At 49.1% G+C, this 27,441-nt stretch overlaps 11 protein-coding genes across 11 annotated transcripts; 4 read left to right on the forward strand and 7 right to left on the reverse strand.

Annotated features, from left to right (window-relative positions):
- Nucleotides 1–214: 214 nt before the first annotated feature.
- BDV37DRAFT_275055 (threonine aspartase 1) lies at nucleotides 215–1,894 on the reverse strand (the record flags this gene model as incomplete). Its single annotated transcript, XM_032085330.1, has 5 exons — nucleotides 215–325; nucleotides 381–490; nucleotides 554–1,444; nucleotides 1,513–1,712; nucleotides 1,791–1,894. The coding sequence occupies 5 exons, from the start codon at nucleotides 1,892–1,894 to the stop codon at nucleotides 215–217; spliced, it is 1,416 nt and encodes a 471-aa protein (XP_031937014.1).
- Nucleotides 1,895–2,868: 974 nt separating this feature from the next.
- BDV37DRAFT_226637 (actin-related protein 3) lies at nucleotides 2,869–4,810 on the forward strand. The gene is made up of 4 exons (XM_032080269.1): nucleotides 2,869–3,098; nucleotides 3,171–3,193; nucleotides 3,279–3,622; nucleotides 3,713–4,810. Exons 1-4 carry the CDS (start codon nucleotides 3,064–3,066, stop codon nucleotides 4,610–4,612), a joined length of 1,302 nt encoding a protein of 433 aa, XP_031937015.1. The 5' UTR covers nucleotides 2,869–3,063; the 3' UTR covers nucleotides 4,613–4,810.
- BDV37DRAFT_297558 (uncharacterized protein) lies at nucleotides 4,811–6,980 on the reverse strand (the record flags this gene model as incomplete). The annotated part of the gene is made up of 6 exons (XM_032090348.1): nucleotides 4,811–5,554; nucleotides 5,607–5,657; nucleotides 5,706–5,975; nucleotides 6,268–6,293; nucleotides 6,430–6,542; nucleotides 6,852–6,980. The coding sequence occupies 6 exons, from the start codon at nucleotides 6,978–6,980 to the stop codon at nucleotides 5,043–5,045; spliced, it is 1,101 nt and encodes a 366-aa protein (XP_031937016.1). The 3' UTR covers nucleotides 4,811–5,042.
- Nucleotides 6,981–7,039: 59 nt separating this feature from the next.
- On the forward strand, nucleotides 7,040–7,580 carry BDV37DRAFT_259745 (uncharacterized protein). The gene has a single exon (XM_032083171.1). The coding sequence runs from the start codon at nucleotides 7,080–7,082 to the stop codon at nucleotides 7,371–7,373; it is 294 nt and encodes a 97-aa protein (XP_031937017.1). The 5' UTR covers nucleotides 7,040–7,079; the 3' UTR covers nucleotides 7,374–7,580.
- Nucleotides 7,581–7,585: 5 nt separating this feature from the next.
- Nucleotides 7,586–9,780, reverse strand: BDV37DRAFT_259747 (tRNA (uracil(54)-C(5))-methyltransferase). Its single transcript, XM_032083172.1, has one exon. The coding sequence runs from the start codon at nucleotides 9,670–9,672 to the stop codon at nucleotides 7,939–7,941; it is 1,734 nt and encodes a 577-aa protein (XP_031937018.1). The 5' UTR covers nucleotides 9,673–9,780; the 3' UTR covers nucleotides 7,586–7,938.
- A 76-nt stretch (nucleotides 9,781–9,856) lies between these two features.
- On the forward strand, nucleotides 9,857–11,321 carry BDV37DRAFT_226673 (mitochondrial 37S ribosomal protein uS5m). The gene is made up of 2 exons (XM_032080270.1): nucleotides 9,857–11,000; nucleotides 11,054–11,321. Exons 1-2 carry the CDS (start codon nucleotides 9,977–9,979, stop codon nucleotides 11,269–11,271), a joined length of 1,242 nt encoding a protein of 413 aa, XP_031937019.1. The 5' UTR covers nucleotides 9,857–9,976; the 3' UTR covers nucleotides 11,272–11,321.
- On the reverse strand, nucleotides 11,322–11,778 carry BDV37DRAFT_226674 (uncharacterized protein). The gene has a single exon (XM_032080271.1). The coding sequence runs from the start codon at nucleotides 11,632–11,634 to the stop codon at nucleotides 11,371–11,373; it is 264 nt and encodes an 87-aa protein (XP_031937020.1). The 5' UTR covers nucleotides 11,635–11,778; the 3' UTR covers nucleotides 11,322–11,370.
- Nucleotides 11,622–12,377, reverse strand: BDV37DRAFT_226677 (DASH complex subunit DAD3 family protein). The gene is made up of 2 exons (XM_032080272.1): nucleotides 12,134–12,377; nucleotides 11,622–11,961 (listed from the first exon to the last, which is right to left on the reverse strand). Exons 1-2 carry the CDS (start codon nucleotides 12,269–12,271, stop codon nucleotides 11,704–11,706), a joined length of 396 nt encoding a protein of 131 aa, XP_031937021.1. The 5' UTR covers nucleotides 12,272–12,377; the 3' UTR covers nucleotides 11,622–11,703.
- Nucleotides 12,378–13,084: 707 nt separating this feature from the next.
- Nucleotides 13,085–16,502, reverse strand: BDV37DRAFT_275060 (Alpha/Beta hydrolase protein; the record flags this gene model as incomplete). The annotated part of the gene is made up of 7 exons (XM_032085331.1): nucleotides 13,085–13,254; nucleotides 13,321–13,681; nucleotides 13,741–13,782; nucleotides 13,836–14,238; nucleotides 14,297–14,519; nucleotides 14,569–14,943; nucleotides 16,427–16,502. 7 exons carry the CDS (start codon nucleotides 16,500–16,502, stop codon nucleotides 13,085–13,087), a joined length of 1,650 nt encoding a protein of 549 aa, XP_031937022.1.
- Nucleotides 16,503–18,543: 2,041 nt separating this feature from the next.
- Nucleotides 18,544–20,368, forward strand: BDV37DRAFT_297561 (uncharacterized protein; the record flags this gene model as incomplete). The annotated part of the gene is made up of 3 exons (XM_032090349.1): nucleotides 18,544–18,949; nucleotides 19,026–19,432; nucleotides 19,502–20,368. The coding sequence occupies exons 1-3, from the start codon at nucleotides 18,577–18,579 to the stop codon at nucleotides 20,366–20,368; spliced, it is 1,647 nt and encodes a 548-aa protein (XP_031937023.1). The 5' UTR covers nucleotides 18,544–18,576.
- A 4,197-nt stretch (nucleotides 20,369–24,565) lies between these two features.
- On the reverse strand, nucleotides 24,566–26,730 carry BDV37DRAFT_275063 (putative serine/threonine protein kinase (Nrc-2); the record flags this gene model as incomplete). Its single annotated transcript, XM_032085332.1, has 5 exons — nucleotides 24,566–24,911; nucleotides 24,967–25,357; nucleotides 25,409–25,534; nucleotides 25,590–25,763; nucleotides 25,851–26,730. The coding sequence occupies 5 exons, from the start codon at nucleotides 26,728–26,730 to the stop codon at nucleotides 24,566–24,568; spliced, it is 1,917 nt and encodes a 638-aa protein (XP_031937024.1).
- Nucleotides 26,731–27,441: the final 711 nt, after the last annotated feature.

Consider the following 27,441-nt stretch of genomic DNA (forward strand, 5'->3'; position numbering starts at 1 on the left):
CGTTAGATAGTTTGACAGACAACGCTGGCCACCTGTAATCGGCTTGAAAAGTCACGTTTACTTTGACTTGTATATTACACCAAATACACCAAAACATAGATAATAAAAGGGCTTACTGTTGTGAATGGCTATGCTGTAGCACTGGGTACCTTGTGCCTAACGACATATAAGCTCAGTTGGGGTAAATTTTGTATTTCGCACCATGAGGTGCTCCCTACCTCTTGGATCGGTAGGCGCGGCCACCTTGTGCGATACTCCCATTTCCATTGCTGCGTGACATGACAGATACTGGCTTCTTGTCCTCACTGCTCATTGAAGCAAGCGCCTGAGTTGGTCGCATTTAGTATAAGAGAACTGAGAGATAAACTGGGGCTACCTACGAAAGAATCTGTGTTATGGCCAAAACACAGGTACACTCCATCAACTGTTTTCTTGACCGCCATTATTCCAATGGCACCCCGACAGTGGCTGTCTTTGACTCCAGGATGGCCTAAGCAAGAGAGAATTAGCCTTCTACATATATAGACGGTGGATGCAAAGGTCCATTTAGTACCCATGAATTCGGACGCTATCATTCCCCTGAGCGCTTCGTCCTCCGTGACTTCCTCAAATGAGCCATCTTCGCACTTTCGTTGGTTGTAATAAATGCGTGAGGCACAGGTGCTAGCAGCCATACTTGTTGCAATGTGTTCGCCGGTTCCCGAAGTGACCGTAGCAACGCATGTTTGGTCCGGGTCGTTGGGGTCTAGTGGGATAACGGCAGTACCGATGCCCACGAGCGCTGCAGGGCCAATACGGCCACGATGTTTCATCCCAATGCCACCAGATGATGACCCTGCTGCGATATTTCCCTGTGAATCGACTGCTATAGCACCAACAGTATCGCTGATTTGATCCATATCTGCGTGGTGGATATCCGTGGCAACAGAAGGGGGCGTCATTTCAACGTCTATACTGGGTTCAAGAAAACGAGGTGCCTGAGACGCTATACCGTCCATATACCCAGCATCTCTGGCTCGTGGTGGTAACATGAGAGTATCGCTAGAGCTGACCGGCGAAGAGATACCCGAATTTCTAAGACGTGTATCACCCAAGCTGGAGCTAAGCGACGAGGCAGGTCGTATGCTGCTTGGTGAAGAAAGCAAATTTGTCGGATTGACACTCACTGGTCGACGGATGTATGCCTTATGACGCTCATATCTTGCTGGGAACTGCTGCGCCTCTTTCGATTCGGCCGCTTCCAAGTCCTGTTGCCATCGCAGCCAACGTCCCCGTGCCTCTTCAGATATCAGACCGTCATGGGGAATCACAATTAGACCTTGTTCGTACGCAAAGCTTGTCGCGCCCTGTCCCACAAGGAAGTTGGGAGGCACTCTCTGTAAAGTCAGCGGCTTCGTTGATGCCTCAAGAACAACCCGAGCCAATGAGATTGGATTCTTGACTTCTATAACCCTATGTTAGTCTATTCATACAATAGCTAGTGCGAAGCAAGTTCTCCTAGAAAGTACGTACGAGAAACAGCGCCAGCCGCACCACTTCTGCCCAGGTGGTTTACGATAGTAGCGTCGCATTCAACAGCGCCATCGATGGTTAGGTTGCTGCCGTAGCCGGCATTTGTGATTTCGGAATCTTCCAGGAGCATAATGGCGATTTCCACGGCATCAACAGCTGATCCACCATTTTTGAGCATCTGAATTGCCACCTTCGCTGCGCTACTGAGGTTTAGACATGCCAGAATATTGTGCGATCAGAAAGGGGCCTGATGGCGCCAGTAGGGGTCAACCACTCACTTCTCACATGTTTCAAGATGCAGTTTTTCGTTGTGCGGACTATGAAACCCAGCTCCTGCATGGACAAAAATGGCAGAGACATCGTCTCTCCGTGGACGGCTCATTGTGTCTTTGAGTTGGCTTGTCGACGAGGGTGAAAAGTCGGCGCGTAGCTTTACGGCCGGTTGTTGCGGAAATAAGAAAGGTGGAAGACTCCACACAGTTTGGGAACAACTCAAGACCAAAGCTCGTAGCGGAGACTGGTGATTCAGCATCCGATCTATCAGAGAGTAGAGAGCACACACTGTGGAAACATCACTTCAGATGGGTGGCTCTCCTTTGCACAGCAGAGTCAGTGCGGGTTGGTATATTTCCACGATGGTTGGTTTCTAGGAAACTGTGTCGATTTCCGTTTTTAATTGTGGATGAAAATAAGGAAGACAGGGTCTTTGCAAGACTGATTGACTGTTCAATGAAGACAAGGTGTGTCGAGTTGAAGAACAGTGCTAGGGAATAGTAGGGACAATGAATAGTGTTAAGACTAAAGGTATGGGGTATAACTATGATTCCATAACAAAAGACGTGTAGTAAGCACTAGGAATACCTGAATGGCATTAAAAAGAAGGACTTCGAAGCAATGAATGTGTAGGATTGTAGGTACAAAAGGTGCCCAGAAGGAGAAAGTAGGAAGACAACACAAATATAGACCGAGGAGTGAATGTCTCTGTTTTGAATGGTTCGCAGTTCCTTCCGAAAGAACAGTCACCCAGACAGAGATGCAGTTACCTCTGGTGAGTGATCGGTAGATGCCATAACTTACAAACAACTAAGCCTTATGTATACAAGAAAGAATCATAAGGGAAATATTCTCAGGAGGAAATGACAGACATATACAGAGAATATATACTGAATTGTGAGTGCAACTCATAGTTCCAGTAGATTGATATGTGGACAGCACATGACTGAGGCTTGGCATCGATGTCATCAACCTCAGGTATCCAAAATTACCATACGGAAAAATTACCTACCTAAAACAATGGGCATACGTATGTGAACTTAAGGTACGGACGGTACACTCACTTACTACAACTACTTGCCCGCCTCTCCGTCCTTCCCTCCCCTCCTCCGCTATTCTGACCCTCTCCCTATTGCAGTACCCACTTTACTTCCTCTTCCATTCTATTCTCTGCTTCCTGGTCTCCCAATTATTTCCAACCCGACCGGTAGCAGGTTGTTCTAATCGCAGTTTGGGAGAAAGGGAAACTGTGGACGTGTGTGCTCCAGCTCATCCGTCATGGCGTCCCAAACCCCAGCCGTTGTCATGGACAAGTATGTTGCTCTACACCGTCAGATTCCGCCCGCAGATGGTAAAGATAACTAACTCTGTGTGCTACTCTGCAGCGGTACTGGATACTCTAAATTAGGTGCGTTGAATTATCCCAGTGCCTATCGCTCAAGAGCCGCCCAACCTTGAGCTTCAGGCCGAGCTCTAGGCTGACGAGTAATCAGGTTTCGCCGGTAACGACTCACCTTCATTTGTCTTCCCTACCGCAATTGCTACCAAATCTGGCGCTGGAAGTGCCAAGCCTCCTGTTGCCAACAAACCTGGGTTCTTGTCTGCAGGTGGTGGGGCAGGCTCACACTTGTCTTCGAAGCGTGGTACAGAAGACTTGGATTTCTTCATCGGCGATGAAGCTCTAGCTGCTGCCAATGGCCCTGGATATGGAATCAACTACCCCATCCGACATGGTCAGATTGAGAATTGGGATCACATGGAACGGTTCTGGTCGAACTCGATCTTCAAGTACCTGCGCGTCGAGCCGGAGGACCACTACTTCCTACTCACTGAACCTGTAAGCTTGTTTTTGGATTCAATCGCTTCTCCGTGGTTGCTGCTTTTTTATGGTGGAAACGACATTTGCTGATATATCCCGGTTGCACAGCCCCTGAACCCGCCCGAGAACCGTGAGAACACCGCGGAGATCATGTTCGAGTCGTTCAACTGCGCTGGTCTTTACATTGCGGTCCAAGCCGTGCTTGCGCTCGCTGCCTCATGGACTTCTTCTAAAGTGACCGATCGATCCCTCACAGGAACCGTTATTGACTCGGGTGATGGTGTCACCCATGTCATTCCCGTCGCGGAAGGCTACGTCATCGGATCCTCTATCAAAAGCATACCCATTGCCGGTCGAGACATCACGTATTTCGTACAAAGTTTGCTTCGTGACAGAGGAGAGCCCGATAGTAGCTTGAAAACCGCCGAGAAGGTTAAGGAAGAGTATTGTTACGTGTGCCCGGACATTGTCAAGGAATTTGCCCGCTATGATCGCGAGCCGGATCGACTCCTCAAACATACTGTCACCTCGCCCAACGGCCGGTCCGTGAACATCGATGTCGGATATGAGCGTTTCCTTGCCCCCGAGATCTTCTTCAACCCTGAAATCTACTCTTCCGACTTTTTGACTCCGCTGCCGACCGTTGTCGACGGTGTGATCCAGTCTTCCCCTATCGATGTTCGGAGAGGCCTTTATAAGAACATTGTCCTGTCCGGAGGATCTACGCTATACAAAGATTTTGGCCGGCGTCTGCAGCGTGATATCAGGCACCTGGTCGATGCTCGCATTCGCGCGTCCGAAGCTCGCAGTGGTGGCGCCAGGAGTGGTGGTTTGGATGTGGCTGTGGTGACGCACAAGAGGCAGAGGCATGGTCCATGGTTCGGAGGTAGCTTGTTGGGTCAGACCCCAGAGTTCCGCAGCTACTGCCACACCAAGGCAGAATACGATGAGATCGGCCCCAGCATTGTCCGGAGGTTTGCCCTTCTCGGAGGTCCAGGCAGCTCGTAAATAGAGGATATTAGTTGCCAGTGTGTTCATTAGCTCTTGTCAATAGCTTTCTTTTCTCATACCATGTTCCACGGCCCATCTCAATCTGACGCTGCGCGTTTTCATGTAGTTGGATAGACCAGAGGGCAAAGTCCTGACCTAATACTCACGCCCAATGTATGTACATATACACCAGACCCTCATAAGCAAGCTTCCTTCGGGGCGTTCACGTATGAATAAAAGTGAAAACGTTCAATGTCTACCACTGCCTGGCACCTACTCCCACGATGACCTAGCTGAAACATCTCGCCATCACTGAAGTCAACAACAATGGGCTGTAAAGAGAGCAATGAAAAGAGCATTCAAGCAATGAAGACCCTCGCCGCCACGAACTTGATCTAACTCCATACCAACCAATGGCGACAAAGCGCCCCAGACAATCCATTTACAATCAAAGCCTAGCCTTATCCTTAGTCATGTTTACTGTTCCGAGCGTCTCCAACCCATCAACAAAAGCATCCCACGAAGCCTGCGATAGAATAGGTGCCGTACAGTATGGTCCAGCACCAGTGGCATCCAGTAACGTATCTAACCGAGGCAACAGAGTATCCGGCAAACGGGCCTCCTTCTGAAAGATAGATTCGCGAGTGATATCGGTATGTTGGACATACCAGCTTGGATCTAGCAACACAGCATGAATCTCATACAGGGCTAGTAAATCCGAATCAATGCCTGCCTTCGCGGCAGCTTCATAGGCTCTTCGATGTCCGATGGCCTCTATGAGGGCTGGACATCTTGGTAGGATTAGCGAGTTGAATTCGGCGTGATGGTGGCCTCCTTGTAGGCCATTCAGTATTGAGCGGGACTCATCGAAGAGACCCTTCTCGTGCTGGGCAAGGAGACATGTTGGGTTCGTCGGGTACGGGGGTTGGTATCGGTTGAGGAGGAGTTCGGTGCTGATTTCTGGTTGTTTCTTGTGAGTTGTGTGCGGTAGAGAAGAAGTTGGGAAGCATACTGATACTCAATGCTAAGATATCCCTCTCCGCGATCGAAACGAAACGCGTTTCTAGTTGTGGCCCGATTATTTGGTTTTAATCCCATAAGCCCTGTGCACCGCAACGCTCGGATAAGGCATGGAACATGGGCTGGGAGGCCTGGCATAGCACTGCCTTGAATGTGGCGCTGATAACTTGCTGGATGACTGGCGTACTGTTCGACCTTTTGAATTGTTGGATGCTGTCTTGTGCGAATGGGTCGAAGACCGCGATCTGTGCCAATGCATGCAGTATAGGGAGTTGTTGGGTGCGGAATGAGATGATGGGAACAGGTTTACTATTTTGTCTCATTATCCGTCGGCGAAGACTGTACTTACCAGCCACAAAGACTGCTGTCTTCATTTGTGGGATCAGGGCCGTAGTGACTACTAGCGAACCAACAGTAGAACGCCGAGTCATTGATAGGAAGCTCTCTTGCATATTGTCTGGCTTCTTCAAAGGTCCCAGAAGCGCTGATCTGGGTAGACGGACGTGGGTGAATATTGTGATGGCATGATCTAATGGTTTCGATCCTGCTCGTTTAGGAAGTAACCTGTAGAGCTTTAGTTCTTGGATAATAGGCAACATGGACTCTCTTAGGATATTTATACTTGGCGGTGACTCCTTCACACATATTCTTACCATCATTAAGCCAGACGACGAATGGCCTAACCCCCTAATCATCACCAGAAACGAGAAGCCGGGCAAACACAAGAGCAACTTGAGGAAAGCCCTTTTTTGGCCAGTTCGGAGGTGTGTAGTCGGCTGTAGGAAGCTAACAATATAGCGCATGGCTGCCTTTACTTTGCTGCATTTGAGTTGGGCGTATGCATATCGAAATCGCCACTTGGAAGCAAGGTCGCTGTTGTCTCTAGGTTCCGAGCATTCAACCCATGTCCAACCTCTGTGAGCATAAACTGCATACTATTTAGCAAAGTCAGCTTTGTATATATGGCGACAGCCCACTCAGGCACCAGGGGCTTACAAGACATCAAACTTGAGTATACGATCCAAAAGTGGTTGATACCCAGGTTGATCTGTCACGAACATAGCGAAAGTCGCTCCAGCAATATTATACTGAAGTGAAATTAAGATAAATGCTGCACTATCAAGAGATAGGGTCATGTCCTGGTGAATCTGCCAAAACTTTGGGGTCAGATTGAGAATATCTGATGCTTCCAAGCCTAAATCTATGAGTAAGTTGTACCCCTCCTGGTTTAACGAACCTCACCATATGCCTTGGCAACCGCGTAAGCGCGGTGATAGCTGAGTTCTATTCTTTCATCGTTCGTCAGATGCTCAGGGATTGATTTGAACAGATCTGACTTGAGTAGCTTCAGAGTTGGTGAAGACATAGTGATTGATAATCTGGCCAATCTTTTCCTTCAAAGTGTCATAGGTCGAGCGATTTTTAAAGGCATTCTGTGGATAAACAGCAGCTACGACATATAGTCATGGAATATATGCTGGATCATAGGTTTGATGACGCGCAGCAACGAGTTGTAGCCTTGGAACTAGGTTCGACAACAACTTGGCAGCAGATGAGACTATCAGGCCCGCAAAAGTATCTTGTCCGGTCCACGTTCATAGCTAAAACGGTAATCCATTTAAGTATGAAGACCAGACACTGGCCTGTACGTATTTCATGGTATGTCTCGATTTGCTTTGCCTATACTTCTCTCCATACTCTGTTGTACTTGTCAGAAATCGGTTGTTGTACATCGGCTGGCACATACCTTGTAAGTTAGGCTGTTGGGGTAAATGGGCAGTTTGCACTTAAACACCGTTCCATATGCGAGTCCTGATGAGATCCCACGCTGAAATAGGGCAGGGAGATTCCCCAGATGTCAAGAGAGTCTTGGTGAAGGGTATAGTGAACGTGAGATGCATTTCTAACTTGGATCATTCCAAACGCACTAGTATATATTATGTGTCCGTGTGATCCCCAAGCTATACTTAACCAGGCGAACCCGTCACTTCTGCCTACACGATGACAATTTCCCAAGGGATATGAAGCTTTAGTAGCTACTATGTATTCATGAATGGCGGTAGATACTCAGGTATTATTCACTGTATATATACTCACACCATGTCAAACCTTGTTCAGTGGGGCAGAACAAGAGACTGGATCGTATCTTAAGAAAGAGACAAAACGCTATTTCCTGCTTCATGCAAACTCATTCATGTACAATAGAGAATCGTCAATTAAAGTCTATGCTATGTTCTTTTATGCCGCAGCCAACGCCGGTTGAAGTCCAACAGTTCCAGTCAAGGATGTTAAAATCATGTTTTTTGCGCCCTCGCATTCACTTTTCAGAATGTAGTCTTGTTCAAGATTGCCACACCTTCAACGTGGCCCGTCTGAGGAAAGAAATCGAAGCCTCTGATACTCTCAATCTCAAAACGGATATTCTTTTCCTTGTCACCCTGGACCATAACCGCCACGTCCCGCGCTTGAGTATGCACATTGCAACTCACATAGACGACGCGGCGAGGCCCAAAAGTTAGAAGTTGTTGGAGGAAATCATCACTGCAACCCTTGCGGGGCGGGTCAATGACAAGAAGTGTCTGGTCGGGAGGATAGGGTACGTCTTTGAAAAGCGTGGCAGCATCTGCCGCGGCAAAGCCAGTGTTGGGAAGGGAGTTGGCGCGCGCATTCTCTCGTGCAGAGACAATAGAATCTCCGGCCACGTCTACACCAAGACTTGACTTAAAGAGCGGCGAAAGGGTGATTGTGAAAAGACCGGACCCGGAATAGGCATCGAGAAGATACTTGATCGGCTTGGGGTCTTCTTGGTTGTTTTTTGGTAATGCAAGCTGGCGGATGTAATCTGTGAAGCCGGAGAGGATGGAATTGTTGTTTTGGAAGAAAGCGCCAGCTCTGTTGCTGAAGAAGTAATCATCGATGTATTCGACCGACGTACCATTGGGATCCGTCACACACCGTTTCTCTTCGGTGTACTTCTCTCGTTCGATCTGAATCACATCTCCCGAGTCCTCGCCCACTTCAATCTCACGGTCCTTGATCGTTGAACCAGGATCCACACCATCTTTAGGAAGTCGCGCGGTAGATTCACGCAGCAAAATAGTTGCGCCTTTAGTGTATTTCCCAATGTTTTCTGCAACCTTCTTTCTCTCACTCTTCAGCCCTTTTCGCACAATATCGGTACCCAGAGGACAATCTTCAATATCCAGATCCCGGCGCTGGTTCTTATAACAGAATCCGATGGGTGGTACCTCTTTATGGGGTTCTTTAGGGGCTTTGCTCCTCCTGTTCCCACCGGGACCCGCAAAGTGTGGCGTCAGCTTCGTGCGATAACCGTACTGCAGAGGAGAGGGAAATGTGTTGTCAACGGCCGGAATCAACTCCGGAATCAAGCCAGAGAAGTTGGCATAAGCTTTTTCCACAATGCGCTTCTTATGAGCCAGCTGATCTTCGTAGGGCATCATCTGTAGCTGGCAACCGGAGCACTTGCCAAAGTATTGGCACCCTATCCCGGCATCATTTCGCTGAGGGCCAGGCTCAATCACTTTGAGAAAATCCGTCAAACTGTAGGACAACCTAGGGAAATGCCGCACGATCTTCACTAAGGCCTTATCGCCGGGCACGGTAAACGGAACAACGTAGACATGGTTCGCATCCTCGGACAATGCAAGGCCATCGCCAGTTGAAGAGATCTCGGCAACCTTGACTTCAATCTCGGTAAATGTCTCCGGTAGAGAAGAAGTCGGTGGTGGTGTGGAAGCATCTTCTACACCGATCTCGCTCTCAGGCTTGTGCTTCCGCAGAAGGTTGTCGATATCGGCTTGAAGGACTTCATCAAAACCACTACTCTTTTCGCGGTCAACCTTGGTCTTCTTGCGCCGCTTCGCGCTCGTGTCTGGACTTTTGGGGGAGTTTGGCATTATGGTTGAGGAGAACGGCGCAATAGGGTATGGACGGTGGGACAAGAGAGGCTTGGAATGGACGAGATGTCCAGTCCGCAAAGATAGAATTGAGGTGTAGTGTTTTCGCGATAGGGAAAGACCCGCCCTAAAAGCGAACATATATAACAAACTAAATCCGAAAAATTCTAAAGAGCAGAGGAATTGTTGCGAAAGAAGAGCAGAAACAGAAAATGAGCTTAATTTCTGGAGGGACAAGATGAGTGACCCAAAAAAGGTGGGCGGCAATTGGTCGAACCGCTCCGCTGAGAATTTCGCCGGCTTTTAGTCCTTCACTTCTTCAACCATCCAAACCTCCGTCCACCCTACGCACCGCGGTCGATCCCATTCCCCCCCAAATCCCTTTCTCCTTTCCGGAATAGCTCTCCAGTGGCCTCTGCTGGCCAGAGAGCTCCTATTTTTCAACATGAGCTTCGCACGGCCGGCAAGATGTGTGTTTTGCAGCTTTACTCGAGGTGTCTCCGCCGGCACACGAGTGCCTAGTCGCCAATTCCACCCTTCCCCGACGCAGTTCGCAAACCGTAAACCAAAATTTCCCAACTTCAAAGCCCGAGATGAGAAGACCTTGGAAGAAATTACGCGGGATATGAAGCCCAACCACTTTAAGCCGTACACGGAAGAGGAAAAGGCAGGCCTGAAGGAAGAATACACTCCTGAACAGCTGGCCGCAATTGAAGCCGGTGAGGCGGCAATCGACCCCAAAGACATGGCAGAGCAGTTTGCTATTCGCCGGGACCCGATGAAGCTTCATTACCTTGATGATTTCTCCACCATTGAGCCCGGTGTGGACAAGCATGTCCGGGCGCCCAAGTCCAATTCCGACTACAACGCGACCCTCAAAAGCGATGATGATTTTGTCGACGACTTCGCCCGCTTCTTCCAGGAATTGCCAGACGATGCCACCGGGGCTGATTGGGTCCGGTTCGCTGATACCTTGCGAGTCACCCTGGGCAAGGAGGAGAATGAATTGAACCCTCATAGTGTCCTAGTGCCGGATTTGTTCAGCCAGGGGGAGTCCCTGACGGAGGAAACCAAACCGTTCAAGTCTTTTGAGATGCAGGAGTCGCCAAGGTTTGGAGAGAGTGAGGAAATAACTGAGGCGTTGAAGAGGCTTCTGCAGTCCACAGGCTATAGCCAACTCTTTGTCAAGGGTCTGGCGACGAAGACCCTTGTTTCGCACTCAGTCGTTAACCAAACTCGTCTGGGTAAGGTTCGTCGTATGTACTGCCTTTCCATCGCTGGCAACGGCAATGGTCTCCTGGGAATTGGAGAAGCCAAGTCCGAGGAGTCCGCCGATGCCATCACACAATCCAAATACCGAGCCATCAGAAACATGCAGCCCATCCCACGGTACGAGGGCCGCACCATCTTTGGTGATGTTGAGGGCAAGGTTGGAGCAGTTGAGTTGAAGTTGATGACTCGTCCGCCAGGTATGTATTCGCTTGATCATGGGCTACTGGTTCCAGCTACTAACAGCGCATAGGATTCGGACTCCGTTGTCAGCATTTGATCTTCGAGATGTGCCGTGCAGCCGGTATTCATGATCTCGCCGCTCGTGTCAGTCGCTCGAGAAACCCTATGAACACCGTCAAGGCAGCTTACGAGGCTCTCATGAATCAACGCAACCCAGAGGATATTGCCCGTGCTCGTGGCAAGAAGATGGTCGATGTCCGCAAGGTCTACTACTCGGGAAGATACTAAACCAGCGTCTTCAGCACGATGTTACGTTCTCCCTAGTTGAGCATTTCTTTCCGGGTCTTAAATGATATCAAATAGTCTGGATAACCTTCTCATCGTTATCTAGACGTCTCGACAGTCATCATCTCGCATAGAATAGACTGTACGAATATGGGCATCGTTTGCGGCATGTGATGCACGCTTCTTTGCGTTATGGCGATGTATATAATCCTTTTTCCTCTTGTTCTTTTTTGTACCCTGACATGTATTTGTATCTGCAAGGCTAGTGTCATAGTATTTCATAACAATCCAGTTCCTGGTTCCATAATCATCCAACCTTTTAAAGCCCAACACCAAAACCCACAAAAACAAAGGGGGTATACCCATGGCCCACACCTATATATGCAAGAGGAAACGAAACAAAACCCATACAATAATCACAGAAGCGAATAAACATCAAGTAAACCGCCCCTCAAAGCTCATATCCTCATCCTGGTAATCGTACCCCTGATCATGATACTGCATCTGATCGCCCTGCTGCTCCATCTGTTGCTGTTCCTCATTCTCGTTGAAGATCTGTTGCTGGAGCACAATGCTGTACACACTCGCCTTCAGAAGTGTGCAGACCGTCGCCGTCTTCCGTTCAAGAAGTCGGAGGCCGTCCAGAGTAAGGGATGAGGGGTCGCCGGAGAGGTCGGCGAGTTTGTCAGACAGCTGTAGACACGTCGCATCAGTATGAGTGTGGTCACGCTATTCTTTCGAGAATTGATGCGGGATGGGCGGCGGTGATTGTTGGAGATAGGATGCGCGGGGTATAGCGAACAACAAACACATGGACAGATACAGATAATTTACAAAGATTGAGAGGTCAATGTGCACTACATACCTTATTTACATTGCCCAGTAACCTCGAATATTCATCTAGAACCTCTTGTTCTAGATCCGAGACCATCGGATTTGAGGCGCGGAGGAGAGGGTTCTCGGATTCTTGCGCCGGAGAGCCATCGGACATCGGGGTAGACATGGTGAGTGGAAAATGAATTTTATAATGCGATGCGTCTGAGATGGGGATGGAATTGTATATATCGAAAAAGGTCTTTTCTTCAGGAGCCGTCAATTACGGATGTAGATCGATTGGTGGGGCGGTGGTGTAGAGAGGCCTGATTTATTTGTTTGGGTTGCGGCGTGTTTTCTATCAATCAATAATACATTATCGTCTGGAGGGCTGAGCCCGATCAAGCAGGCGGCGACCTCTGTATTATACGGCAGAATAATGTGTACACTTTCTTGACTTCCTGATCGAAAAGTGTATATTTTGGAGGGCGTTATAACGCAGTCAATATCGACCCTTGACTAATTATAGTGGATTCATGAAGCCATTCTTATTTTATATGAATTTTGAGAAGATCTTTTAGTTCCAAAGAGGCTGTATCTGTGTAGATTGAGTGGGTCTAGAATACCAGTAAAAGCCTTCTTTCCTACCTCGAGGTCGATGAGCCCCAGCTAGCTCCGATTGTCATCAAGGACCGCCTTCCATAGTGGGTCTAGCTTTGGGTCACATGATGCTACTACTGTCTATGGAACACAGGCTAGTCAGCTATTTACTCTATAGCCAATCAAAGACACCCTCTATATTTCCTCTCAACAGATATTATAGCCATAGCCTATGCACAGGAGCTCTGATACTTAACCATATCCTAAGCTGTCCATAATCTCACTCCCAGAAAGAGAAGAACCATCCGCGGAAAACCCCGGAGTTCTGTCCCCATGTACCCATCCTAAGATATGTCCACATACTGCACCCTCAAAATTAATGACCAAAAGACCTCTATAACCATCAACCGGAAGTCGTGGAAGCAAGAGGAGGCAGAGTGGTTGTATGAGTAGTCTCAGCCGTGCCATTCGTGGCATAATCACTACCAGGAGAGACCTCAACCTCCCCGGTAGCAATATCAAACCCATTAATAGTTCTATTGAAGATCTGTAACGCAGCCGCCGGTTGGAAGTCTAGTCACCCTAAATTAGCATTTGAAGACATCATCAAACAGAGAACCAAAAGATGAAATCTCATACAGGGAACTTCGTGCCCAGCCTCCCAAACACGGGTAAAGCTGAGCTTTCCATACTGCCGAGTTTCGCCGTATGCTGTCCCATCTACCACGAGGTTCGTGTATCCTGCATTGTTGAACGCTTCTTGCCCCGACCATTGGGCGACTTTGGAGATTGCCTCCCCACCGAGCCAGTTGCAGATGTAGTCGGCGTCGCCGTAGACAAGGGAAATTTGGATATCTAGTTCCAGGAGCTTTTCTAGATCGGGGAGATACGGCGCCGCGAAGTCGCCGGACAGACTGAACGCTGTATAGATCAGGTTGCTTGAGGTGTAGTTTAGATCTACGCCGAGGGCATCTTGGACGGGAGCGGTATTGAGGTAGTCCTATGTTGTATGTCAGTTGGCAAGCAAAGTTGGGAATAGCGGGTATATAAGGCACCTACACGCCAGTAACTCGGGGGAACGTCTTGACCGGTAGGTTTACGCTGGTTTTGGCTGGTTAGCTATCAATGCGTGATGTAGGTAATGCCAGACGTACGATATCATAGGTTCCACGATCGCCGAAGCGATAAAACAGTCCTTCCACAGTGGTCTGGCAGATAAATTGGGCGGCCGCACACGCTGACCGACGGACAATGGCATTTTCCCGCGTCAGCCAGTTACAGTAATCAAGCTGGTCTTGACAGCCGTCTGGCATGTAGAGGCTGAAGGCACCGTGGTCATAGACTGTGTCGTTGATAAGCTGTACCCCGTATGTGTTCTTCTTTGTGAACTCGAGAAGGTATTTCGTCTGCGTCGGCTCATCAATGATGCCGTTGATGATCCCAAGGGACTTGAAGTTCAGTTTGCGACCTTTTGAACCATCTTCAGGGAGATTCTTGTTCTGCTCATAGAAGTACGTGGAGAAACTGGGGCCCCAGTGGCCACCAAATGATTCGGTCCTAGTTATCAGATCAGCTGTATGGATCTACGACAGTATGAACTCGGGGCTTCAGATACCAGAGATTAAAATCCGTCGACTCAACATCTGCGTCTAAATCCGGAAGTGCGCTATAAAAGCCTTGAAGCAGCTCCCACGCCGACTCCGCCGCCAACCGGCTAGTGTCGAGCGCAGTGACATTGATGACAGACCACCGCCCTTCTTCCGTCTTATTAGTAGTCGACTCGACGGTCAGATAAGTAGGATCTAAGGATCCAACCTCCTTTGTGCTATACGAGAACCCTGCAGTCTTATTAGCACAGCCATCCACCTAATATCAAGAACCACATACCCGTCCCCACGGGCTGAGAAAGAAATAACAGATTAGAAACCTCCGTCCAAGAATGATCACGAAGGACCGTCGTCATATTCTCCGCGACAGTACAAGGGCCCAATTCCTCAAACAGCCCAATGAGAGAATCGCTGCCCGGGCCTCCATTCAGCCAGAGCGTCACCGGATCATGCTTCGGGTCGCGCTTTGATTCAAAGAACCAGAAAAACACATGGATATCTGGCGTTAGATCAATGTACCCGCTGTACGATTTGACCCCAGGAGTAGTTTCACAGACACCTTCTTTGCCGGGTTCCTTGTACCGAATCGTGCTACCATTCGGGCTGGTGATGGTTTTGACGCCGGTTGGTTCTTTGGGCGCATCTCGTGGATTGACTGCGAGGATTGCTGTTACAGCAGTTGCCAATAGGAGGCTGAGTTGCATTCGCATTTTAGGGTTTTGAGGAGGCTCGTTCTTTAAATGGCTTACAGATGTATTCCGTGCTTTAGATAGAAACGGGATGGTTTACGTTGCTGGTCGACGTATCTTTCCACGCTGCTTTTTTATCTATCACTACATTCTATACAACAGCCTCCCTCGTTGACAGAGCCGAAGGACGGGATCAGGTTCCGAAGAACTAATATATTAACTCGGTCGTTGTTAGGGCTTATCTACCGAGCTGACAGGGTACAGTTCCATCGCTGGATATCACGCGGTCTGGGCTCGGGCCATCTATAACCATCCCGAAGCTTTATTGGGCGAACTGCAATGCTATCAGCCGGGGTGCTTCATACCTGTGCGGAGTAATCATTTAATCTATGTATGATAAAGCGCGACTCTAACGTGCAGATCTTCCCCCGCCGGAAAATTTCCTGAGACATGGATAATCCAGCTCCACGAGTGTGGTTTGCTGGTTGCATAGAGGGTACTTGGATTGGGATATGGTTGGTCATTGACTCACTGTCAGTGCAACTAGAGTCTGGGGAGGCATATTGGAAAACTGAGCACGGGCTGACGCCAACATCCCCGGCGTGAGGGCATAAAGTTGTCTCAGTTTTGACTAGGTTATTGAGTTACCCTTGGGCAGTGTCGGAGAGGACTTATCGAAGACAAGTGACTGGCGATGCGCCTGTCTATTGGGTTATACCAGAAAACTGCGCTCTACTAGCAGACGAAACGTTTGATTGAGAAATATAATCATGCAAAGATAGTCAATTACATAGATTGAATATACCCAGGATAACCTATACAGCTCCATCAGACTAGACCACATCACTTGGCTCTAAACCTTCGACTCTCCCATGATAAACCCGACAACCTTCTTTATTCCCAAACTCGATTCGACGCGAGCTTCCAGATCTTCGCTCACATAGTGCCTGCGGCCTGTGTTCAGGTCGATATCCTTCGCATGGATCCATAGCGGACCTCGATAATAAATCTTGCTACCAACATATAGACCAACAATAGCGACGATCGATATATAGTTCGCAAAGAAGTTTTCAGCACTGCTCTTTTTCTTGAGAGGCCACACAGCCAAGTAAAACTGGACAACAACCAACAGCATACACCAGGTCAACCCATAGACAGTTCCAAAGAGCCCTGCCCACGACCTCCACGGTAGGTCGTCAAGCGAACGGCCCTGAGCCCGCCATGCCATGCGGAACCGCAAATGAGATAGGAATATCGTGCCCCAGAGCCAGAGAATGCACAGAGCCGTGAGGTTCGAAAACCATCCGAATACCGTTGCACCTGAATTCGTGACATTGAGATAGCAGAGGCCACCCCCCACGAGGAAGGTGATACAGATAGCCGCCCATGGGCGTCCCAGTCGGTCACACTTTTTGAAAATGGCCGGTGCCATGTCGATATTAGCCAGACCGACCACTGTACGGGTAGCAGCGTATGCTTGTGCATTGCCGGACGAAACGACACTGATGAAAATAACTGCGTTCATGGCGTGTGCTAGGCCGGGGATACCAGCATTGCGAAAAGCGATTACATAGGGGCTGGCATTGATCCCTTCACCACCGAAGAGATCTGGGTCTTTGGGTGAGACGGTGATAGTCACCATCAGACCACCAACGACGTAGAAGAGCGTTAGACGAAGCCAAATCGAATTGACAGCCTTGGGAACTGATTTCAATGGGTTGCGAGCTTCAGCAGCAGCGATACCGCCGAATTCAGTGCCACCCATGGCGAAAATACAGGTTCCCATAACAGAGAGGAACCCTTTGAAGCCATTGGTAAAAGGCATGGCGTTCCAGTACTCAAATCCAGTTTTATGATGGCTCGGTGCCCCGCCAGCACTGATGATGATGCAACTTATAATCACCACCACAATCCAGAATAACTTGATTGTCGACATGACGGCCTCCGCTTCTCCGAATATCTTGACGGCACATACCACGATGATGAAGATAACCACCAAAAATACGGAGAGCCATACCGCAGTCGGCACTGACTGCGTCCAGAAGCTCAGGACTGTAACCACACCCTGGAGCTCGTTTGCGAGGGTAATCGATGCTGAAAACCAGTACGCCCATCCTACTGTGAAAGCGGGCACTTTATCGATGAACTTGGCAGCCCATTGGGGGAATGCTGAGGCTAGGGGATAGAGGACTGCCAGCTCGCCGATGGCTTGGCTGAGTGCCCATGCAATGGAGCCTGCGATACAATAGCCTAGGAATATAGCAGCGGGTCCACCGTTGATCAGCGACGTGCCGGACCCCAGCCACAGGGCCATTCCGATCGACGATCCGATCGAGAACATTAACAGATGCCGAGACTCCAGTGAGCGTGATAGCTCCGAATCCGCACCGTGGTCTTGTTCGTTGTACTTGGCAACATGACCAACCTCGTCCTTGTCGGCTGATACCAACTTCTGGGGTTGAATGGAGCCTTCTTCCTTAATTGCTTCATCCATAGTGGGCTGTGTAGAGAGGAACTATAATCAGGTATAGTTGTGAATATCGAAGTATGCAAGGCGGACCACGCCCTACCGATTGCGTAAGAGGTGACAGTAATGTAGCTGGACGAGTCTGATGTGATGCTTAGCAGTAAGGCTTCACGAATAGTATGCATAAGTGGAGCAGTGGATCTGGTGCCATCGGACCCTATCTATATAGCCATGGTCCCCACATAGCTGCATCATAGCTCCATGTTCGTATCGCCCGTTTTTGTCTGCTCTAGCCACGACGCCAAACACCGGAGAATTACCAGAGATGTGCCCAATCGTCCTGAACCTGGAGAATGAAAGCCTGGAGGTTCGGTATCACTTCCCGAGGGTCGAGTGGCTATCAGAGACCTTACTACCAGCAACTATCAGCAGGGTCTCATTGTAGGGTTAGTCACTTAGTATATCAATGAGCCGGTAAACGGACCAGCCAATAAAAGTCACAGCACCTTGCTTAGAGCGCCTGCTTTCTCCTCTTTGTCCATGAAGATCCTTTAGCTTATCCCACCATTCGGATTGTGTTCCGCTCCATGAGATTCGAACCCCGAGATGGCCTCGTTCGAGAGCACCGGCGTTTCCCCACGGGGAGATTTCCAACAGTTTATACTGTCCTAGAGATCCCCTTAATGATTCATTCCTATTTCAATGTATCAGCGGCCACTGTGTTTCAGCTATACCTGAGGACCATCCAGCGATCATGGCGCCTGCAAAGCTGGTGTCGTTCAAATATGAGGAAATCCCAGTCGGTGCAATCAAGCCACGCGGGTGGGTGAAAGATCAGCTTCGCCTAGCTGCTGACGGGCTAGCTGGCCACATGTTCGATTTCTACCGCTATGTCAAGAACAGCTCCTGGCTCGGCGGCACGGAAGAGTACAGTGAGCTGAACGAAGCAGCGCCCTACTGGTACAACGGAATCGTACCGTTGGCATATACGCTGGACGATGAGCGACTCAAAGCCCAGGCGAATCAGTTCCTTGACTACGTGATCGCTCACCAAGCTGAGGATGGCTGGTTGGGCCCCGAAACCACCAAAGAAACCCGAGGGCTGTGGGCGCGGTGTCTTCTGCTCCTTGGTATGGCTGCACACGCGCAGGCTGACCCGGGACGCAGAGATGAGATCATCGAGTCAATGCTGAAATTCACCCATCTGGCACACAGCATGATCCAGAATAACTATCAGGGCTACCTGTCAAACGAGGGCGATCGCTTTGATCCACTCAAGTTTGGGCTAGCCCGGGCTCACGAACTTTCCACCACGCTTCAGTGGCTCTATGAGAATGTAGCCGAGGAGAACCGATCAGTTATCTGGGATACCATGGACTTGATGTGGACAGGGGCTGAGATCGGTGGTCGTGACTGGTCCAAGTTCTTTGTCCCCGGTGCATTTCCTACCTCAGCGTCCATTAAACCTCAGCCTAATTTCCAGCATGGAATCAACGTGGCTCAAGGTTAGCATAGTTGATTTCTTACACACACTGTCCTCATGCCATGTTAGATCTGACTTACTAACATACACTGCCCTAGGGCTACGGTACATGGCACAGAAGTACCGGATGAACCACGATGATAAGCTCGCCCGCCAAACTCGGGAGGCTGTAGACATGGCCTTCCGCCACCACGGCACCCCGTCTGGCTCTATAACGAGCGATGAATTCCTCGGAGGGTTGAGTCCAGAACGCGGTACCGAGCTGTGCATGGCTGTGGAGTTAATGTTTTCCCTCTCCTGGCTGCATCGTCTCTTCGGTGACAACGACTACGCCGATCTCACAGAGCAGGCGGCTTTCAATGCCCTACCAGGAGGCATTTCGCCAGACTGGTGGACCCATCAGTATGTCACTCAGTCCAACCAACCATGGATCAAGCGACTGGACGGTCGGCCCTTCTATGACGTGAGCCCGTACGGGAATATATTCGGGCTGGAGCCAGACTATGTATGTGGCTCCCGGCACGTTTCTTGATATGATCGAATGTATACATACTGACATTTTGTGATAATGCAGCCGTGCTGCTTGGTAAATCATCACCAAGGTCTCCCAAAGCTGGTCTGCTCTGCCTTTGTTCGTAAAGGCAGTAACGGCCTGGTCCATCGCTTTCTCATCCCTGCGGAGACCTCCATGGAGCTTGATGGAGGCCATGTGTCCGTCACAGTCGATACTCACTATCCATTTGACCAGATAATAAGTTACAGGTTCACCACTACCAAGAGCTTCGATTTCTACACTCGGCTTCCCAGCTGGGCGACGGCGTCCTCACGCGCCAACCTGCCAGGCGGACGTGAAATCCCTCTGGTGCGCGACCACGGCGACGTCTTCCATTTCACAATTCCAGCCGGATCGTCACAGCTCATTGTCACGCTTGGTACTGAAGTTCGGGTCGTGCACCGGCCACTGTCCTCTGCTGTCTCCATCTACTGGGGCTCGTTGCTCTACGCCCTCGACATTGCCTACACCGAGACCAGCACAGCACCCACTCACTGGAAAAAGAATGTGGATCCTTTGCCAACGGACCCAGCATATCCCCAACTTCGCGATCGTATGCTCGTTCCCGAGGAGGGAGCTGAGTGGCGCGTGGCGATTGATCCCTCTCAGATCGCCGTACACTGGGCGAATCACGACACGGACCCGGCAAGTTCACTCCCCAGCCCTATCTACGAGCGAGGCGCCCCGCCGATGGTGATCTTGGTCGCAGCAATCCGGATTGTGTGGCCGGTGGTGAACGGGGCTGCGCATGGAGTCCCCACAGAGGTCACGACTGAGGGGGAGCCGTTTGTAGCGAGGTTTGTGCCTTTTGCCAGTGCTCCTCTTCACATGGCCGAGGTGCCCACCGTCTCTTTGGCGAGGTTGGATCTCCCCGGGCAGTCACCTTAAGAAACAAGGCGACACTTGTTCGTATAGTTACATGAGATGTATTCGGCTCTGAATCTGTTCCAGTACCTTTTTCCAAAAGAAATAGCAATGCATGCTTATCTCAATTAAGCATCAACTGGTGTCCTGCACGCCACGTGATGAATCAGTGGGTCACTATGGGCTGGACGGAGAAAACGATACTAGAAAGAATGAAATAGATATAATACGATAGTTTCAAGTGTTGGATGTTTTTCAAAGCTGGGAATATCAATGGCGGAGTAGGTTGGCCTCTCATTTATACCTTTGGATGGCCTTTTCTCTCGATTGTATATGAAGTATGTTCCATGGCGAGTTAGGGCTTCTCGGAATAAGCAATAAAGTGTAAGAATCTCTCAGGAAGTTGAAACTCTCCGTCACCTCGGTCGACGTGGACCAATATCGAAGATGGACCTGCCCACTCTGCAGACTGGTAATCACTCAGTTCGAGATCATTCTGCACAATCGACATGCTCCCCCGGGTTGAATTGGTGCTGGTCTTTGACACCTCAGCCGATTTGCCCGGCCCGGATCCAGGCCCAGCACGGTGTCGTGCCTACGGACGAGCCGTTTCAGCAGGAATCGCGGCAGCTTCTCATGAACGACGAAAATGGAGCATCATACTAATTTACTGCCTGGTTCTCTGAATTCTCATCAGCTCGTGGTTTTATGGTGGAATTAACTGCAAATGCACATGCTCTAAGGAATTAGGGCTGTTACGGCGGACCAAATCGACGTTTCGGTCCTGTCTCCTGTACCAGAACATTCTTCAGTATCGAGCCAAAACAAGGAAAGCTGACTGGGTCTCCATGTTATGTCTGTCCAGGTACTAGCGAAGGAAGTCTTCAATTATTCTCAGACTTATGTTTTCCAGCCAGTAGACATAGTCCGACGGGTGTATGATTCGAGGTAAATCTAGGATATTAGCCAGAATAAAGCCAGTTGCTAAGAGTAACAGTATACTAAATAAAGACGTTCTTTGATCCGGTTCAGTTGTCTTTTCGTCGAATTATTATATTTAACTTCAACTTTAGGATTGGCCTTCACTACCAAGGAATATATAATACAGCCTCGCCCTAGCTTCAGGCTAGGGCGTTGTTCCCTACTCCGACGTACAGCCTTCTGCACCAACTCTGGCGCAATAACTTAGTAGAGGTTAATTACGCATCTTTCCAAGAACACCCTCGGACATCATTACATGAAAATTTGTATGTCCGAGACCCCGTGGCCTGTCTATAACTTGGAAGTTACAAAAGATAGAACAGTGCTGACATGAACCGGTCCAATTTCTGGCGCTTGTTCAAGATAAGCCGCTGTTCCTTAATACTATACTATTCATACGGAAAATCGATCGCTAGACGTGACTATTGTAGCTGTAACCTTGCTCATAGATTCCCTTGCCCTCTTCTGCCACCTCTTTGTGGCATTTAATCTACTTCTCTCCTTCACGTTTTTCAAAATGGGTCAAAAATGGGTAGATTTCTTCTTCAAAGACTGTTCCCCATTCTGGTCAGTTTGTTTGAAGAAACAGTCCGCGTGCCAGAGGACTGTCGACAATTCTGTTGCGATTGTCCCTGGAAGTTGGGAAAGCCAGTGCGTGACGATATGCCACCAGGCCACGACATCATGGTGTTAACTTTGATTGTCCCGGGGAAAGACCAAATTTGTGATTAAGACTGTGCGTGCTCAAGGTACCTTAAACCCACGATGTACTGACTTGAAGAAGTTCTCGGACTTGCCAAATATTCGGGGAAATTCGATTGGGCCAATATCTTATTCAACTGAAGAGGACCCTTTCCTGCTCGAAAATCGAGCATTAGAGCATATTCGACGATATTGTCCAGATTCACACAAAATATTTTTTCCCGGCATACTATGGGATCGTCACAAACTTAACACGAAAAGAAGTACCCCATGAGCTATCTACTACGTCCCCGCGGGATAGTACTCGAAGCTATCCGGCCTGACTCTGGTTTCTCGGCATGTTCTCGGCGAAGTGCCAATTAATGACTCTCTCAAGGAGAAGATTAAATGGTTTGGCCAGGAGCTCAACAAAATGACCCTGACCCTATTTGAGAAATCCTGGTACATATCCCTGTCAATCAATCGACTTCGGCGAGTCACAGCGTTGCATGATATCGGAATCGTACATGGCGACATTCGCGATGATCATTTTCGACTACCCGGAGAACTTCCACGATAACAGTTCTTCTTGACTTCTCATGCGCCTACACCTTCTCTCACTCTTGCCCCCGTAGTGGACGGCTCAGAACGATGTCTGCCCGAAAGGACATTGAACAAAAACAGATACTTTAACGCTATGCTATTACGGTCAGTGAAAACCTGTACAACTACGTCACTTCATTTTATCATTGGTTCAGGCGCTGATTGTTTCTAAAGAGCTAAAGAATTTGATCTTCGTTTATCATCTTGCCGCTTCACTTCAAATGAAGCCCGAAGTTATTGAAAGTTTCTGCTCCCAGGAGATTGCAGAGGAGTTAGGCAATTTGGAGCTAATTATAATGAAAATCTCTAGTCGGCCTGATGGTACGTCGAAACCCTAGAGAATTTTCTGTGTGGCTTCTCTATATTAACATGAAACAAAGTGTTTACGTCCTTCCCCTCCCTAGCATCGATCTTCCCTTTTCTGGAAGCTATTCGCCCAAAAGATTCTCCTGCTTGGCATAGTACCAGAGCCCGACTCTTACAACACTACACTTTTGCATGGTTTCGTTATACTACTGATGCAAACATAACACCATTGTCATTCTCCGGGCAACCTTTCGACTTCGTTTCGGCTGGGGTCAGCCATGATGAAAAGTTCCTCCTTCTCCTACTTCCAAGATTCTGGTGTATACAGCAAGTCCATGATCTCAAACAGGCATGTGTGTGCGCGTTGTTTTGACTGAGGAACCAGGTTGTGTAATCTCACGGTCAGAATTAGACAGTAGTGGCATCTGAGGATGCATGATGCGAAAATAGGCCTCTATGAATAGAGATTTTCATGTCCCCTGGGAAGCAGGCGTAGGGTGCCATCACTGCCATTGAAGGATAATCATACCTAGATAAACCTCCGCGTGCGAGACAATCAGTGTTTGATTTATCGATCCTGAATTGCCAGGGTTGGACGTCCGGGTTCGGGCAAGGGAGGTTACCCTCCTTCATTGCTTGTGGAGTTTCCAATACTAGCCGATCAATTAGGATAACGTTGCAGCTAAACTGGGGCTCAAGGCTTAGGGCTTGTAAATGCCTATTGCTGTTAGGTCTATAGGTCCAACTTAACCCCACTCACTTTATAAGGCTGTCCCGAGCGCATATAGACGCCAGAGCGAGATTACTACCAGTAGGATATTTTGGACCAGAGGTAGACGACCCTCTTTGTAGATGGTCATTCCTTATTATCCAGGCAGGTATTCCTAAGTATTGCCGGTGAGCCCTTGCGAGATAATGATTTCCGCATGTCTCGCACGACTCCCAGCATCAGCAAAAGTTGCACTGAGATTTCCAGTGTTGAAACAAATGTTCGTCTAGATAAATGCAATAAAATGGATCTCATGATTGCTGTAGCTCTAACATACGTTCTGGCGCCGGGCCTGCCCACATATGGATAACAAGACATCCAAATGTTGTCTTCATAGAAGCAAAAAATCAATGCAAACAAAAACAAAAGCCAAATCAAGTCTTCGTATCCTTTTAACTTCGCCTGTTCACAGGCGAACAATCTCAGGAGATGATCCGCAAAAACAAGTCTGCTCTGCCATATAACCGAAATCGTAAACGCCGCCCTTTGCAATTGTGAGTGATAAATGGGAGCCAAAGCCAAACGTATACATCGCTGCGCCCGGAGAGTCAAAAAAGCAAGAAACCGAAAGAGCATCCCATGGAGGAAGTCAGCTGTAATAGCCGTAGTACAAAGACACAGGCCGAGGAATGTCGGAGAACAGAAAAATCAAACGCGTTCTCAAACAAGCAAAAAGAGTAAAAGCAAAAGACCCACAAAAAGTTCTAAGCTCCCGTACTCCAGATTATAATGTAAGACACTGTTGCTTCGGATACAAAGATCTTTCATGCGTTATCGTCGTGAAATGAGCCCCAGAGCTATGCAAGGGACACTCAAACGGTCTAATCGGTCATGCACCGAGAAACACAGTACAGTCACCGTAGCATCTATCGGTTGACGAACTACATATCTCCGTCATGATGAAGAGTAACACTGTTGAATTCTTCAAATGGGTCGTTCACTTCCCCATTGGGCGTGGCAAGGCCCGAATCCATGGGGACACCCTTCATCTTGGTGGGGTTGCTGCCGCCAATATCAACGCTGGCGCTTTCTTTGACATTGCGGAAGTTAAGCGTATCCGTTCCTCGGCTTTGATGAGGAATCATCGGTGGCTTCATATGGCGAATAAGTGCCCATTGCGTTTGCCGGAAGAACGGGTGGGTTTTGACGTCCGAGGCACCAGCACGAGCTCCCAGACGCTTCGTCTCATCTTTAATCAACAGCTTACGGATCAAAGACTTACACATACTATCGCCATATTGTTAGCGTATGCCACATGAACGTGAAAATTGAAGAGCCTTACTTGGAAACTTGTTGGGCCCCCCCGTGTTCAGGAAATGGTACGTCATCTCGTAGGATGTTTCCAAACGTCGCGTTCCTGTTCTTACCCTTGAATGGTGTTGTGCCGTAGAGCATCTCATAGATCAGGATACCCAGGGTCCACCAGTCAACTGCGCTAGTATGTCCACAGCCCTTGATAACCTCTGGCGCAATGTATTCCTCCGTTCCTACAAAGGAGTTCGTCCGGAAATCAGCGATGCACGACTTTGTGTCGATGGTGGGCAGAGACGTCGTCGAGTTGCCGCTCCGCCCCGGAATCATGGTGGGCGCACCACCAGGGCCCGATTGTTTAGACAGGTCGAAATCTGACAACATTATATGGCCAGACTGATGCAGAAGAATGTCTGAATAATCTACCGTCAGTACAATGGCTACTATCAGTACTGTATCACAGGAATACATACTCTCTGGCTTTAGATCCCGGTAGATGAAACCCATGAGATGGAGATACTCTAGAGCGGCTGTAACTTCCGCCGCATAGAACCGCGCCGCGTCTTCGGAAATGCATTTCCCCGGACGTGTTTGAAGAGCTACAAAGTTTAAAATCAGCGGCTATTTGAGATAGAGGCCCTGGTCTATACGCACCTCGAAAAAATTCGCCACCACTACAATACTCCATACATAAGTAGAGATAATCCTCGGACTGGAAAGAGTGGTAGAGCGTGACGATGAAAGGATGATTACTTGTGGCGAGGATCTCCTGTTCGGCCAGCGCCCTCTTAATTTTGTTTCGTTTAATCATTTCCTTCTTGCTAAGGACTGGTGTTGTCAGCAAGGGTGTCGAAGATGGATGCCCAGAACATTTACATGCCCTAGGTCTGGGTAATGGAGCCACGGCAAACTCACCCTTCATAGCATATAAGCGGCTCGTCTTCTTTTCGCGAACGAGATAAACCTTTCCTACGTCGCCTTTGCCGATCAACTTGATCTTGTCGAAACTACTTGGCCCAACTTCCACATTCCGAATTTTGATCGAGTTGGAGCTATACGTTCTGCGGAAGGCCACCTGGTTGCGAATCTCACCGGGACTCGGGATCTTGCCATCGGCACCAAGTTTAGGTACGGAGAGACTCCCGACTGTATCCTCCGCGATAGTAATCTGAGAGTCGGTTTCTTCCACTGTGGGCTGGTTTCCAGTTTCAGCGGTTTGAGGGCGTCCATCATCCTCGCCCTTGGCAAATAGACCCTGTGCATTCGGGGCGGAAGCGACGCGGCGAAGCTTTCGAGCTAATTCGGTTTTGTTGGCAGTCGTGGCCTGCTCAGCAGCGGAGACACCGTCGACCTGTAGCTCTGGAGTGTCCGGCGGAGAAGAAGGCTCCGAACCGTCATTGCGATGCTGTAAGGACGGTTGCCCCTGATGAACGAAATACGGATTGGCTGTTGCAGTTGGAGAGACTCCCTCATCCAGCGGATTGCCTTCGCTAGCAACGGTGGTTGAGCGGTTGCGACCAATTGTGGGGAGGAATCGCGATTGCCTGAAGGCCGACTTAGATTCGGTCTTGGCGCCGGTGTGAGGACTGCCCTCTCTGTCCCGATCGCCACTGTGGCTATGACTGTGATGAGACGAATTGCTGCTGGAGCTATTTATGCGAAAAAAGTTCTTGATCTTTGTCGGGAGATGGCTCGACTCATTGGAATGTTTTCTGGACGGGAGAGAGAGGCTAGGGAAGTTTCCACGTTTCTCGTTCGACACATTGGACGGACTGGAGGTAAAAAGTTGGGTCATGCCGACGAGTTCACCTGGATATATCCCAGGGGATTAGGCCGTCGTTTCACGAGGTTGATAATAATGCAATTTAGTGGGAGGGTAAAGAAGGGGGAGATAGTCTGGATTGATCGATGCAAGGAAGGGGACCGAGCAACGGGCTAGAAACGGCGGGGGAGAAGGCGGTGCTAAGTATTGCGATCAAAGGGACGTTCACCCGCAAACTGATAGTGACATGGGGGGGAAGGCCAGGCACCCGTCAAATCACCGTCGAAACACTGGAGCTGGGAACACAAATTCGGTCAAAGAAAGTCGAGATTGAGGAACGAGAGACGCGGAATTAATTTCAACTCTCCTCTCTAACTCGGGGGTGAGAGCATTGAATGGAGAAGGGAGGAAACAGGAAGAAAGAGGGAAGGGGAGGGAATACAAAAAGTGGAGACGCGGAGGAACGATTGGGAATTTCGGGCTTAGTCAATAAATCCGCCATCGACTTGACGATTTCCAAGATAAGTCACGGGTCAATATCACCCGCAGTCCAATGGGTTAAAGGTTTCTCCTTCTTCTGGTCTGGGGTTTCACTCTTCCGCAACATCGGGACATGCCGAGTTGTGGCTAGGGTTTCAACTCAGCTGAGACAAAATCATACTACATTCTCGATTACTACTAGTAGTACTACTCCGTACGCCTACTACAATTAACCATAGTTCTTCTTATTTTTCTCCATGTTCT

The sequence above is a fragment of the Aspergillus pseudonomiae genome (genome assembly GCF_009193645.1).
Source record: "Aspergillus pseudonomiae strain CBS 119388 unplaced genomic scaffold BDV37scaffold_91, whole genome shotgun sequence".
NCBI lineage: Eukaryota > Fungi > Ascomycota > Eurotiomycetes > Eurotiales > Aspergillaceae > Aspergillus > Aspergillus pseudonomiae.

Bases quoted from the DNA above. Each gene is read 5' to 3' on its own strand.
- BDV37DRAFT_259745 (XM_032083171.1), top strand. From the start codon at position 7,080: ATGGAATATATGCTGGATCATAGGTTTGATGACGCGCAGCAACGAGTT.
- BDV37DRAFT_259747 (XM_032083172.1), bottom strand. From the start codon at position 9,672: ATGTTCGCTTTTAGGGCGGGTCTTTCCCTATCGCGAAAACACTACACC.
- BDV37DRAFT_226674 (XM_032080271.1), bottom strand. From the start codon at position 11,634: ATGGGTATACCCCCTTTGTTTTTGTGGGTTTTGGTGTTGGGCTTTAAA.
- BDV37DRAFT_226673 (XM_032080270.1), top strand. From the start codon at position 9,977: ATGAGCTTCGCACGGCCGGCAAGATGTGTGTTTTGCAGCTTTACTCGA. The intron at 11,001-11,053 runs GTATGTATTCGC...AACAGCGCATAG, and splicing joins GTTGATGACTCGTCCGCCAG to GATTCGGACTCCGTTGTCAG.
- BDV37DRAFT_226637 (XM_032080269.1), top strand. From the start codon at position 3,064: ATGGCGTCCCAAACCCCAGCCGTTGTCATGGACAA. The intron at 3,099-3,170 runs GTATGTTGCTCT...GCTACTCTGCAG, and splicing joins CCAGCCGTTGTCATGGACAA to CGGTACTGGATACTCTAAAT. The intron at 3,623-3,712 runs GTAAGCTTGTTT...CCGGTTGCACAG, and splicing joins ACTTCCTACTCACTGAACCT to CCCCTGAACCCGCCCGAGAA.
- BDV37DRAFT_226677 (XM_032080272.1), bottom strand. From the start codon at position 12,271: ATGTCTACCCCGATGTCCGATGGCTCTCCGGCGCAAGAATCCGAGAAC. The intron at 11,962-12,133 runs GTATGTAGTGCA...ACGTGTCTACAG, and splicing joins TACTGGGCAATGTAAATAAG to CTGTCTGACAAACTCGCCGA.